We start from the raw sequence: 14,697 nt of genomic DNA, 5'->3' as shown, positions 1-14,697 counted from the left end.
ACACACACACACACACACACACACACACACACACACACACACACACACACACACACACACACACACACACACACACACACACACACACACACACACACAAAACCTTCGAATAAAAAATGTAGAAACACATTTCTGCTCTAAATAATCAATTACTGTTTTTGTACGTTGGCATACAGTTAAAATATCACATATTTATAGTATCTCTCTGTGTAGTTTTCTCATCACGCAGAAATATAAAAAAATTAATACTTTTAAATAAATTAAAAGATATACAGGTAAATTGTAAAAATTTTTACATTTTTATTTTTAATTTGCTGTAGACAGAAATTTAATTTTCTTTTATGTTAGAAAAGTTGAATTAGTATCTCAAACTTTAAAAATAAAAATATTTGGTAAAGTTTCACAGTAAAATTAGCCTATTTGAGCTCTCAAATTGATACATTTTTTAACTGCATCTCTTAACCTTTCATGATTACCGTGGAGCAAAATAACCGAGTTTAATTTTTTCCGAAGTTAACATGTTTACGAATTTTTTTTTTGTGTTAAAATTAAATTTTTCACTCCAACGTTATTGTTCCATTTTCTTAAAGAATGAAATTATATATTGTAATTTTTTGAAGTCAATGGAACTGATATTATTAATTTAATAATATTTCAATGGTTCGGGTCATTTTAATCTAGAGTAATCATCGTGTAGCTTTTTTAAAGTGTGATTATGAAGGGTTAAATAACCAGCAAACTTGAGAAAAAAGAAATAAATGGAGATACATATATTGTGTTTTAATTTCTAAGAAGAAATTTTTAAAATACATGTTTTTCAATTTCAATCTCTTCCGCAGAAATACCTACATCTTTTTCTAATACAAAAGAGGAGTGCACTTAAAATATAATAAATATATAATTTCAAAATTTTAATATTCTATCTAAATTATGAGTTCGTAAAATATTTGCATTTTGAATTACAATCTCTTTACAGAAATACCTATTACTTCTATCGATAAAAAAAAAAATCACAATTTGAGGAACTAGTAATAAACCAATAATATTTCGTATAATAATAAATATTAAAAAGCATTTGGATTATTCTCAAGACATTTATTATTTTTTAATATATATTTAAATGTACATAGAACGTATATCATCAAATGGGATATAAATCGAGCAGTTTTGTCTTGTACTATGTTTCCAAAGTCATAGAGCACTTTTCATTTCGCACGCTATTTTCATCTACTATGTAAATAAGACTCGTGAGAAATGATACTTGTGCATCTATGAACTTCACATAACATTGACCTAAAAATTCTTACAAAACCGCAATAAAATAATCTTAGCGATTATGCATATGCAATTAAATATTATGATTAGATCAAGTGTACTCAGACGTATTTCACAAAATATTACTATTAACGTACATCGCATATCACCGTTCAAACATGATTATAAAAAAACAATGATCCATACAGTCAACATTAAACATTGTGAATATATATAATTTTCAGCTCCACCATTATAAAGGATGATCTTTACATTAAATAGAATTCAGAAAATCCACTTTAAAGGATTTTAATTGTAGTTAATGTAAGACGATAAATAAAGAGATAAAGATCGCAATCTAGAGAAAGATTATATAATTATGCAGTAATATATTGAACTGTGCATCACATCATGATAAAAATGTATGTAAATTTTAATTCATAATTTATAAATTTCTCAAAGAGAAATTCTAAATTCTAAATATTCGCATGAATATTCTATAACGTGATATAGATTTTTCCGATCTGCACGAGCAAATTTAATACATCGACATTTGTAAAAAATGTCATTCGTAAAATTGTAACAAAACTTCTTCCTGAAAAAGGCATCTAAAAAGATAATATCTAGTCTTATCATTTATCGGTCTCTTCTAACCGATATAAAAAATATCTTATTATTTGATTAGAAAACATCTTAATTTATTATATCATAAGGAATATACATATAATTGGAGGAATGAAAACAGTAGTGGAGTCACTTTTATGATTTCGAGAAACAAAAGATTTGCTTTAGACTGCACCAATAATCTCAAATCGATAGGTTTTAAAAAAAAAGTGACTTACATCACTCAACAGAGAAAACTAATTTAATTAGTTAGCACTTAGCGCTGATTTTTTTATGTAATTAATTCCTACATTTAGATCCAGCGAAGAACTAAAGGTAAAAATCAATCGTTTTTTTTTTTAAGAATCACTAAGCGCTAACTGATTAGTTTGTTCTGCTGAACACAGCCTATTGCTTTTAATTCCTCCATATGTATATCGCTATTGACACATTCAGCAAAATAAGTTCAAAAATCTTTAACACCAATCATGCAATAACAATTAAAAAGAAGTTAAAGAAAGGAAGATAAGTTTAATAACAATTGATTAAATTAATCACAAATTGTGATTAAACCGCGAATATTAATATAATAATTTACTACAATCATAAATATGTGCGCTAAGCTAATTAATTTACTAACAGGCAATATGGCAGAAACCGCATTCATTATAATAATCAAATTTATGAGTGCGACTCAGATATACACATGTATAATCGATTTCACTTTAATATTTCACAATCAATATTAACTTTCACGTGACAATGTAAATATCATTCTTAAATAAGGTGTAAAATTTTCATTTAGACCTGTGTATACATATGTATATATATGAATGCTTATCTCTTTGGATAGAAACGTTAAAAACGTTAAAAAAAAAAACGTTAAAATTTAGAATCCATTTAAAGCTCGACTTAAGTATATTGGTTATATAACGATAGATTATTTGTTACGTTAATTTGTTAGCTTAAGAACATAATAATTTTGTAATCCTGAAATCTATAAAATATGAAAGTCTTGACACAATCATAGATAATAGTTATATAATAAATATATCAATATGTACTATACATTATATTATAATATTATTTAAAATATAATATATTAATCATATTATATAAAATTTATTACATATTAATATACATAATATATATATAATATATATTATATATATATATATATATATATTATATATATATTGTATAATATATATTAATAAATGTACTTTAGTATATTTATTTATATATATTTTAGTTGTGTCAATAATTCCTAAAATAATACATTTCTCAGCTGTCAAAAACCGCTGCATTATTTCAGAAATTGTTTTACACTTCTGTGTATCAGACAGATGTGTTAGTTTGTCGCATATTTTACAGGTTTCAGCATTATAAAATCATTATATTTTTAAGAGAAAACTAAAAAAAAATAAAGCTGTATGTAGCAATTAATCCAATCGTACAACCAATAAAAAATATCCTTAATATCGTCTAATAAAGTCTTAATATCTTCTAATAAAATAAGAAATTTTAAAGATCATTTATTGTCGAACTAACAATGTGAATAAATATGAATGGATTTTTATAAACATATTCGTAAATACGTATGTAAAGTTAGAAAATAAAACATGTTATTCTAAAAAAAGAAATTAAAAGATGATTAGATTTCTAAGACATTCAATTCAATTGATACGGCACCATCTTGAAAAGACATTCTTTCATTTATTCATGTTTGGCTACGACAATGTATACAGAACAGAACGACATAACATTGAGTATTTGAATCGACAAGCACACATAATATAACATACACACACACATATGTACATACGCGTATATACATTTAACTCGATAGATAACGGCATACTTTTTGAAATATAACTGCGTAAATGTGCGATATTTCACGCGCTTTGTTAACATTCTTATGAATGGCAACAAAAAAAACTATACATAATGCCTTAATTTATATAATATAAACATATTTTACCATTTTTTTTATATTATCAAAACGTTAGATTATTTGATGTATCAATTGCACGTAACATTATGACTGGTCTATGATACAAGAGTACATCATTGTATAATATACATTTTTTAACGTTGCGAAAATTAAAGATTAATAGATTAAATGAAGTAAAAGTCAAAAAAGATAGCTTACGTGACAAAGTCATAAGTACGCCAATCCTATTTAATTAATAAAATTAATTTTAATTTAAAAAGAAAGAACTACCGAGGCAAAAAAAAGTTAATTGATACAACATGCAGTGTATTACATAAAATACATAATATATATATATATATAGTTAGTTTTAAATTTTGGTATAGAATTTATACCAAATAGACAATAGTGACCGATCTTAAAAAAATGTATAATAACAATACGCCCTTATAAATGTATAACTCAATAGTATAATATATCTGCAAGATATTACATTGGGATAATTTCTTAAGAAGGAGGTGCTTATGATTTTATCTAATATATTTTAACATCACACGAGTTATCCCATAACTCTTTTTCATTTGCCTTATATTTTGTATAATACATACTATATAAATACACAATACTAAATCTTAAATACAAATATTGTATCTCCTTTGTAATATACATATGTAGATATATTTCCCTTTTTCAAAGTAAATATTGGATTATTGACTGGTATTTTTATGTTCAATACAAGTATTAATTTATGATAATGTAATTTATTACAAACTAATGTCATGTTAAACACAGAAATAAGTTTGCGATGAATTAATAATATTTACTCTTAAAAAAAAAAAAGAAAATATATATCTGTAATCTGCATGTTTATATTACAAAGCAAATATAATACACATATTTAAGGCATGTGAGTAATCATCACAGTCATATTGTATCGTCACGTCAAAAGCGAGAAATGATATGTTAATTTTGATGTGCCATTTGTAAAAACAATTTGGATCATCGCTTTAAAACAATTGAAAACAATTGAAATGAACGAAAGTTATTCTTATTTCGCCTGATAATCGATAAGTAATCGTAAAAAGCACGTGAAAGAAAATAAACTACGCATGCGCACTTTATGTGCCTTTTATCATTTTTTATGATTATTTACTGATTGTCAGAAGAGATAAGAATAACTTTTTCCATTATTACAATTATTTTAAAGCGATCTCGTCATTCCGTCTTATCCAAATTATCTTTGTTTACAAATAACACATAATAAAAAATGTGTCATTTCTCGCTTTGAATATAGCTGTGGTGACTACTCGAGAACCTTAATACTTCTTCTTGTATTAATAAATCAGTGCTGCATGTGACACATGTGCATATAAAATCAACTTTGTTGTGTCCATATAATATAATAAATGCATTATCAAGACGATTTTAAATATTCCCCAAAAGAACATTGCCAATATTCTAAAAAATAGCAAAGCGCTAAATCTTTGTTTATGTTAGACTTTCTATAATCTTTGTTTGCTTTATATTAGATATAAATCTTTACATACTGGGTTTTGCTATATATTATACGTTTATATTGTATTTTTTATGTTGGATCTCTATTCTATACGTTATATCTTTGTATACATTAGGTCTATTTTCACATATTGCATCTTTTATATACTTGGATATTTTCACATATATTTTGGAAATGTTTTGCGTTTTAATAAATAAAATTTTTATATTTATTATACAAGTTAAATTTTAAAGACATCAAAATTATTAGTATTAAATATCAGATATTCTAGATTTGACTATTTTTTATATATTTCAATGAAATTAAAAGCAAATTTTTAACAAAATTTAATATTAAAGAAAATAAAAGATAAAATGAGAAATTAGAGAAGAACAAAAAGCCCGAAGAAGTAAATAGTAATATAAAAAATGGTAGAAAATCGTCAAAAACTGACAAAGAACATAATAAAGTAGAAGAACATAATAAAGTGATAAAATGATAAAAGAGAAATCAGAAAAGAGTGAAAAATCTGAAAAAGTAAAATAAATGGCAAATATTATAAGTCAGCCGAAATAATAAACATAAAAAAAAAGAAAAAAGAATAAGCGCGATAGTAATCGAGAAAAGAAAAAAATCTATAATTATTGCTCTAAGCAACATTAGAGTAATAATTATAGATTTTTCATATTTTTAGATAAATTATTAGTAAATTATAATGTAGACATAATATAAAATAGAAAAAACTTGGGAAAGAAAAGATTGATTTAGATAAGAATTTGTTCTTATTGCAGTATTAGAATTGCACAATGAACTTGAACTAAAATTGAGCGAGGACACAGTGGAAATAGGTAATAAAAAACGTTAGAGTGCAATCATAGTGGACATGTCTGCTCGTACTATTGTTGAATTGAATAAAAAGTATTTGTATTTTTAAATTTTAATTTTAATTTTGTCATTCAAAAATACGAAGTTTTACTTTTCATCCAATAAAATTATTAGATTCATTTGATTAAGAAGATGTAATTGCAATTTAACATTAGAAACAATCTTAATCAAAGATAATGATGATAAAAATATAGATAATATATATAGAAACGAGAATAGATTGAAATGAATTGAAAGATGGATTCAGATTTTCAGAAATATTGATTCACGAATAAAATGAATGCTTTTCAATCCTGAATGCATTTTTATTCATTTATAGGAATTGGAGCATATTCCTGTGCCTTCCAATCTAAAAATAATGTTAGCTTTTTCTATGCATTTTGAATACTGTTCAATTCAAAATTTTGAATAGGAAATGCAGTTTTTCAATCTAATTGCATCCAATTGAATCTAATTGAATCCAATTAAATCCAAAAAAATATTCCCTATTGAAAATACATTCGGATAGAAAAAAATTTCAATCCATTTTAATCCATTCTCATTTGTTGGGTAATTATAATACATTTAGACATAATGTTATTAATATCACATACAATATGCAACAGTTATGTTTTACCCAGCAAATGAATACTGTTCAATTTAAAATTTTGAATAGAAAATGCAGTTTTTCAATCCAATTGCATCTAATTGAATACAATTGAATCCAATTAAATCCAAAAAAAGTATTCACTATTTAAAATACGCATTCGGATAGAAAAAAATTTTAATCCATTTTAATCCATTCGCGTTTGCTGGTACTGAACGCAACCATTCCTGTACTGCTTGCACTGACTCTAGACTTAGTGCAGCCAATCCAGTGAAGTTTTGCACTGAATTTTATATTGCAATAAAGAACAGTATCATTTATACCACCAGGTCTGCAATAAAGAACGCTCCAGTATATACTTTTTACACTAATTCTGTAATTTAGCAATATAAAACAAATCTAATGATAAAATAAAGAATAATAAAGATGAAGGATAATAAAAATAAGAAGAGATCGAAAATTTGAAGAAGTAAAGATATAATAAAGATCATCTGAAACATGATTATAAAAAAGAGAAAGAAGAATAATCAAGATAGAAAAAAATTAAAAGAAGCATATTGATATATTAACAACAAAAATCAAGCAGAATTTACATTGATAAATTCATAACGTCAAATTATACCCAATTTGAGTTATTTTTTATTATTTCTATAAGTCGCTGCTTAATATGTCGTAAATTTAACTAAAACATGAAGTTAAATAGTTTAACTCAAGAAAATATATCGGGTTGGTTAGAAAGTGCCGTTTTTTTTTTACACAAAATTGTATTTACAATATCTTCGTAAAAAATAAATGAACATTCTAATCTTTATATTGTTAAATATCAAGGAATTCTTCAATATTAATTGTTATTTTTATTATTGTTTAAATGAAATTAAATTAAAAAAATGGTTTTGAAGCTTGAAATTTCTACCTTCGAAAGTTTACTATGTTTTTTGAGTTATGTTCTGTGTGTGTTTGATAATTTTTACATACAGAAAACTACAAGCTGAAAAAAATGGAAAATTTTCTTCTAACTTTGGATCTATCATTTCCCCAAAAAAATTTGCGAAAATTTTCGGTTTTCCAAGTGAAAGCTTAAAGTTTTCCTTACAAAATCGTTCTTTAAAAATATTCCTAAGATTTTTTGTTACTGAGTTATCGCAAATTAAATAAAAGGAGTATTTTAATTTTAATTGCTCATAACTTCGTTACCGCATCATCGCACCGCAATTTAAAAAACAAATTTTTAAAACTAAAACTTTGCTGTATTGAGGAGGTGGTCTATTTGGTACTATAAATGCTTCGAAGCATTTGATTGACTAATCGGAAGAAAGAATTTTACTAATTGACCAATCAAAAAATGTTTCGAACCTTTTATAGAATCAAGTGAATGGATCACGTAACCTGAATAATATAATAACAATAAATATATTCTATGTATAATTTTGAGCTAAAAAATCGACATGAATTTTCTAACCAACTCAACATTAAATATATTAATTTAATTTAAATTCAGTTTAAGAATATTAGGGAGCATTAAAACCAACGTGATTGTTTATGCTAATCTGTTGTCATTATTATACAACAATCGTGTAACGCAAAACATTTCGATTTCTAGGTCATCCTCAATGTAATACTTTAATATAAATAACTACATTAGATATGCTCGTGGCAATTAAATAATCAGCGTGTGCACCACAAGCATATGAGAGGCGTAATACAGGCCAGAAGCCTAACGTAAGAAAAAGAATTACGTTGGTTTTAATGTTTCTTAATATCCTTAAATTGATTTAATCATAAAGCTTTTCTTAATTATAATTCAAATTCGATTTATTATTTACTAAGTACATTAATATGGATGTTTACTTTAAAATTACCTACAGAAATTAATTTATATTATATGATTTTGATGCATATAGAAGTAAAAAATAACATGTTACTTGATTTAAAAAATTGGATTGTTATTGCTGCTATAATATCTAACAGTTTATTGTATTAAATACAGAATGAAGACAAAATCTAAAAGCAATAGATTTTGCTCGATTTTTGTTATCAACTTGCTATCAATATGTTTAATGTGTCAGCAGTCAGCAGAATGCATTTAACAGAATCTATTCGATTTCTATTACTAATCACTGGACTATATTACAGATGCTACTTGATCTTTGCTATTATTATATTTTCTTGGCAAATTTTGCCAATATATATATAAATTATATAGCAGCATTTGCTGATGAATTTCTTAAGAATTGTGTGAAAAAGAACTAAAAAAATATTTTATTTTACATATTATACTTACTATCACAAGAGTTTAATCTGCACAAATTACTACAAATGGTGTATTTCTAATCTGCATAAGATATTGCAATAATACGATTAAACTGAAAAATGTATTCAAAAATTCTTCTGGGGTGTCACGATTAGAGTAACATTTTTATCATTAAAAAGTTTATTATCGATTCGATCGATAAGATCATACGACCTTTTTTTTAAATATATCTATATAAATTAATACGTCATGCCTTTTATATTACAGATGGTCACGATGCAGAGAAAAACTGTTGAAGACGTTGCACAGTTCTACGATCCAATGCACATAGATCAAAATCAAATGTCTTCTTAGTGATTTCATATTGACCAGTTTCTGCAATTACTTGTACGACTCTTTGTAGCTCGTCATTATCTTGCAATGTCATTATTTTTTGTTGCAAATCCTTCAGTTGGGATACATAATCCTCAGAAAACACTGGCGGTTCACTAATGTCTGCATCGGTAGTATTTGTAGAATCTGGAGCCACTTGTTCAGGATCATTGTCTTTATTGTTTATGTTGTCAGTCATATTGACAACATGACCGTCCTTTTCCTTCTTTACCTCCTTTTCTAAATGATGAATAGTATCAACATCCATCGCGACTGGAGATTGGCTCGATGAAACTGGTTCCAAAGGTGGAGAGGTTGACTGACCTCTTTTCTCACGTTTTATTAGAACTTCGTCGTCTTCTTTACTTCTCTTCCTTTTTCGATTTTCTCTCTCTTCGCCTTTACTTCCTTTGGACTTGTCTCGTTTGTTACGATCACTCTTCTCCTTCTTCATATCCACCGATATACCAGGAGAAAGTGGTTTTGCTGTTTCTGTTGGTATAGTGGATATTACATGGTCTGGCTCCTTTTTAATATTAAGTATAGATTTACTTTCAGGTAATGAATCATCATCTATCGAAGGTGCTGAATCACTACTGTCTCTTTCTGGAATCTCTGTCAAAAGGGATGATAATGGATTCCCGATTAGTGAAGATGTGTTATTCTGTTTTTCACTCTCATCCTTATTCCTATCACGTTTTTCTTTCTTTTCTCGATCTTTACTATCTCGTTTATCCTTTTTCTCCCTTTTTTTATGTTTATGTTTCGGCCGATCTTTATCGTATTTGCCGTCTTTTGCTTTTTCAGGTTTTTCACTTTTCTCCGACTTCTCTTTTATCACTTTATCCTCTTTCACTTTATCATTTTCTTTACCAGTTTTTGGCGATTTTCTATCATCTTTTGACGATTTGTGTTCTTGAAATTTCTCCTTGTCTGATTTCTCCGTTTTTTCAGATTTTTTCTCGATTATCTTTGTGACATCTTTAACATTGATTTTTTCTGATTCTTTATATTTATCTTTTCTTTCTTTGTCCTTATCGTCTTTATGTTTCTTCTTATCTTTCTTTTTTTCAGATTTTGAAGAAGAATCTATATCATTTCTGGAGTTATTTTTCGCCTTTTCCTTCTCTTTACTATCTTTCTCTTTTTCTAGTGTAATTTTCTTCATATCTCTTTCTTTTGATTTAGGAGATAGAGATCGTTTTGTTGGCAAAGGACTTAATGGCTTCTTTGTTGTGAAAGGTGATGCTGGTCTTTTGCTACCAGGACTCGAATGACTTTTACTTCCAGGACTAGGAGGTCTCTTGGATTTATCTTTACTTCTAAGTTGATCCTTAGAACTATCTCTAACCTTTTTATCTTTCTTCTCATCTATTTTGTCTTTTCTACTATCTTTATGAGGACTTTCCTTCAATTTAATTGTTTTATCCACTTTGTCAGGTTTTTCGGTAACAACTAAAGGTTTAGGAACTAAATTTTTATCAGACTGACTTGTCTTTTTGCTATCTGGTGATATCTTTACAGGTGCTGTTTTTATAGGGGGACCAAATAAATCGTGAAACGAATTAGAAGTTTTAGCCTCGGTGATACGATGCTTCTTGCTTTCGCTGCCATTTAATTTTGGTTTGCCAACCATCGTGGATGTTTTTGTATCACTTTTTTCTAATGAACCATCTCTACTGGATACTACAACCTAAAATTATAAAATATAATTAGAAAAATTATTATATTAGAATATAACATACTATAATATATTGCTTAACATGTTGACATTGATTATACATATTTCTTGTAATATTATATTCTACTTCTAATATAAGCACAATAATATTTAGATAAAAACTGGACTTACAGCTCCACCTTTCAATAACTTTTTCCTAAAGTCGTCAGAAGGATTACGGATTACTTCTACATGACGTATAGTCTTGTTAATAGGTGGACCACTTTGCTGCAAATGCAGATCGTATGATATTTGAAATTTCTTGGGTTCATCTTTATTCTTCAGATAAATTTCAATCGGTATTATAAAACCTGCATAGCCAGATTCTTTCACCACAAATGGTGGTTCTTTGAGCACTCTCTTAGGATTCCGAAACGTATCATGTAAGAGGAATACCACTAAAAATATAAGAAAAGTTGTTTTTATAAAAAGAAAGTCTAAAAAAATAATATTTACAGTGTGAAGATAAGTAGTACGATAATTTGTCACATTATATAAACAAAAGAAAAAAAAGAATGAAGAAATACAAATATTGTACATAAATTCCTAATAACGTTTTTGACTTAGTAAATTTTTATCAATCTAGGTTGGATTATGAACGTTACATGCTTTACTATTGATTGATGTTATATGCTCTACAAATAGTAGAATATACAACATTATTACTAAAATTCTATTCAAATCTACTACAATTGAATGAACATACTAATATAATTATAAAGATTAGAGATTAAGGAGAAGATATACCTTTCTCAATGTAATGATGTATATCTGCATTATCCACTCCTCGTACGAATACCTCCCAATCATGCGTGTATCCCTCAGGAGTACTACGCATACGTAGCATCGAGGTATGTCCACACTCCAAAGTGATACGCACTGCCATCCTCTTATCCAAACAATTTCAATCGCTTTGTAAAAGAAAGTAGCAAGAAGTAGCCTCAGTTCTGCAGGTAGACACCGAATACCATTTACATTTTTTCAATCATCTCCCATAAAAGTGGCCAACGAAATGATCGCTAGAAAATCACCGGATCGCACGCGAAACTACTAGAATCACCGTGTGCAAGCGGGCAACATCACCGATCCACCTCGTACTACATGCGAGCGTGAATGACAACGCGTGTTTTGCGATCATTAAGGCACGCGGAATGCGGGCGCATATATTTCACCACAGTACGCACTTGGTTTCTGTATGAAAATTGTCACCACTATGATGAAGAACCGACGCTCTATCGCGCACGTGATTCACCAAGAATATACCGCTTGGCGGAAGCCCGCTCTTAAGCGCCAATTCTCTTGTGTTAAATCGACCTCGAGACTATCAACAGGTAAACCGTACAGCAACGAAGCTCGTCGGCATCGTAGACGATCCTCATCCTTCTCCCGTATGATCTGCGTAAACCTTGTACCCCGCTCAACTCTTTGCCGTTCTGGTATGTCGAGAAAAATTGGGTGCATTCAGTACTACAATCGCTCACTGAACTCTTAGTGAGCTCTTGCATCTGTTTGGTCTATATTTTTGGATCTATTGGAATATGCCAATTAGATGCAAGAACTCACTGAGCGGTGTAGTACTAAATGCACCCATTGAAACCACCATCTGTCGGTGCACGAAATACGAATGGTTCGTTAAAAGTCCGTTTAAATGAATTCACGTCTGGAGAGGTCACTAGAAACTAGTTTATTGGATGCGTTTTAAAACTCATCAAAAAGATATCAAAAGAGAAACCTGAGAGAAGACTATTTCCAAGAACTTTTTGAATTTACTAGTATATTATTGAAATCGATTATCGACAAAGAAGATAGATATTGAAAAATTTAATGTTAATGCCTCTTTTTTTCTTGAAATCAAAATATTTTTTTCAGCGTCGAAAACGTAGAGAATAATCGATGAAAGACTATAAGAAGAACATCTTTGATAGCCATTTCAATAGTCTTTTTTTTTCTGTTAGCCGAAATAAATTTTTCAGCTAACAGCCGCTGAAATTTGGCTGAAAAGTATTTCAAAATCTGAAATAATTTCAGTAAAATTTTTCTATCAGCGTTATGTATGTGTACCAGTATGTATGATATTTTATAATTATTATATATTATACATTTATTGGGTTGTTCAAAAAGTCATTGCGTTTTTTCCAATAGATGGCGTTGTCCACGTTTGTTTGTATGCGAGCGTGACATGAATGTCAAATGTTTACGCGCGTTTTGTTGTTGACACTCAACCTAAAAATTAAAAAAAAAAGTTGACGCGATTCGGTCGAGTTTTGTGCTTGCAATTGTAGTTCGAATATGGAGAATTTTGAAGAGCATATTCGCCATATTCTGTTTTATTATTTCAAAAAAAAGAAGAAAGCAACTGAAGCAAGGGAAAAGTTGCGTCGAGTTTACGGCAGAAATCGTCAAAGAACGCCAGTGCCAGAACTGGTTCGCCCGATTCCGTGATGGTTTTTCAGTCGCTTTAAAGACGCTCATCGCTCCGGTAGGCCTTCCAAGATTGACGATGATGAAATGAAAGCATTGGTGCAAGCAAATAAGCATTCAACAGTTCGGGAGCTTGCTACCGCTCTAAAAGTTCATTGAAAGTGTTCATGGCCATTTGAAATCACTAGGCTTCGTAAAGAAGCTCGATCTTACTGCATGAGTTGAAAGAAATTCATCTGACGAATCGCATGAGCGTCTGCAATCAACTCATCAAACGCGAAGAAAACGATCCGTTCTTGAAACGTATGATCACAAGCGACGAAAAATGAATTGCTTATAACAATATCAACCGAAAAAGAAGTGGAGTAGGCGAGATGAAGCACAGAAAAGCAAGCAAAGGCGGAGATTCATCAAAAGAAGATAATGCTGTCAATGTGATGGGATTGGAAGGGATCAGTCTTCTATGAGCTACTTCCAAAGAACAAAACGATTAATTCCGATGTCTACTGTGAGCAGCTGCAGAAATTAAGTGATGCCGTCGCACAGAAACGTCCCGAGCTAATCAATCGTAAGAGTGTGGTGTTTCATCACGACAATGCGATACCACACATAAGTTTGGTCACTCGGCAAAAATTGTTGCAATATGGTTGGGATGTATTACCACATCCACCGTATAGCCACCTTGCACCATCAGACTTCCATCTCTTTCGCTCCTTGCAAAATTCCTTGAATGATAAAACGTTTGCTTCTGAAGATCTCATCAAACAGCACCTAGACAAATTTTTCGCAGAGAATGGGATTTTATGAATGTGATATTATGAAGTTGCCCGGGAGATGGCAGAAGGTCATCGAACAAAACGGCCAATATATCATTGATTGAATATTCATTACGTACATTAAATAAACACATCTGAAAATCAAATGAAAAAAACGCAATGACTTTTTGAACAATCCAATATTATTATACAGTACATTAAAACTAAGCAAAACATTCATATTTATAAATTTAGATATTTTATAAAATTTTTAATAAATTTATTTTTTAATTATTTTATTACGAAATAAAATTTTTTTTTTCCAGAAAAAATCCAGAAAAAATATTATATATAATTATATAAAATAGAATTTTAAATAATATATAATTTATATAAATATAAATATATATTAAATAATAAAT

At 28.7% G+C, this 14,697-nt stretch overlaps 1 protein-coding gene across 1 annotated transcript; it reads right to left on the bottom strand.

The window, feature by feature from the left end:
• Positions 1-9,278: 9,278 nt before the first annotated feature.
• On the bottom strand, positions 9,279-11,985 carry LOC105619392 (protein AF-9). The gene is made up of 3 exons (XM_012200913.1): positions 11,847-11,985; positions 11,232-11,497; positions 9,279-11,072 (listed from the first exon to the last, which is right to left on the bottom strand). Exons 1-3 carry the CDS (start codon positions 11,983-11,985, stop codon positions 9,279-9,281), a joined length of 2,199 nt encoding a protein of 732 aa, XP_012056303.1.
• Positions 11,986-14,697: the final 2,712 nt, after the last annotated feature.

The sequence above is a fragment of the Atta cephalotes genome, assembly GCF_000143395.1.
Source record: "Atta cephalotes unplaced genomic scaffold scaffold00021, whole genome shotgun sequence".
Taxonomy (NCBI): Eukaryota; Metazoa; Arthropoda; class Insecta; order Hymenoptera; family Formicidae; genus Atta; species Atta cephalotes.
The sequence above is the reverse complement of the archived record's forward strand: the minus strand, read 5'-3'. Positions and strand labels throughout refer to the sequence as shown.

Excerpts from the sequence above, each read along its gene's own strand:
- LOC105619392 (XM_012200913.1), bottom strand. The coding sequence starts at position 11,985 with ATGGCAGTGCGTATCACTTTGGAGTGTGGACATACCTCGATGCTACGT. Across the intron at positions 11,498-11,846 it reads ACATCATTACATTGAGAAAG|TGGTATTCCTCTTACATGAT; the intron begins GTATATCTTCTC and ends TTATATTTTTAG. Across the intron at positions 11,073-11,231 it reads AGTTATTGAAAGGTGGAGCT|GTTGTAGTATCCAGTAGAGA; the intron begins GTAAGTCCAGTT and ends TTATAATTTTAG.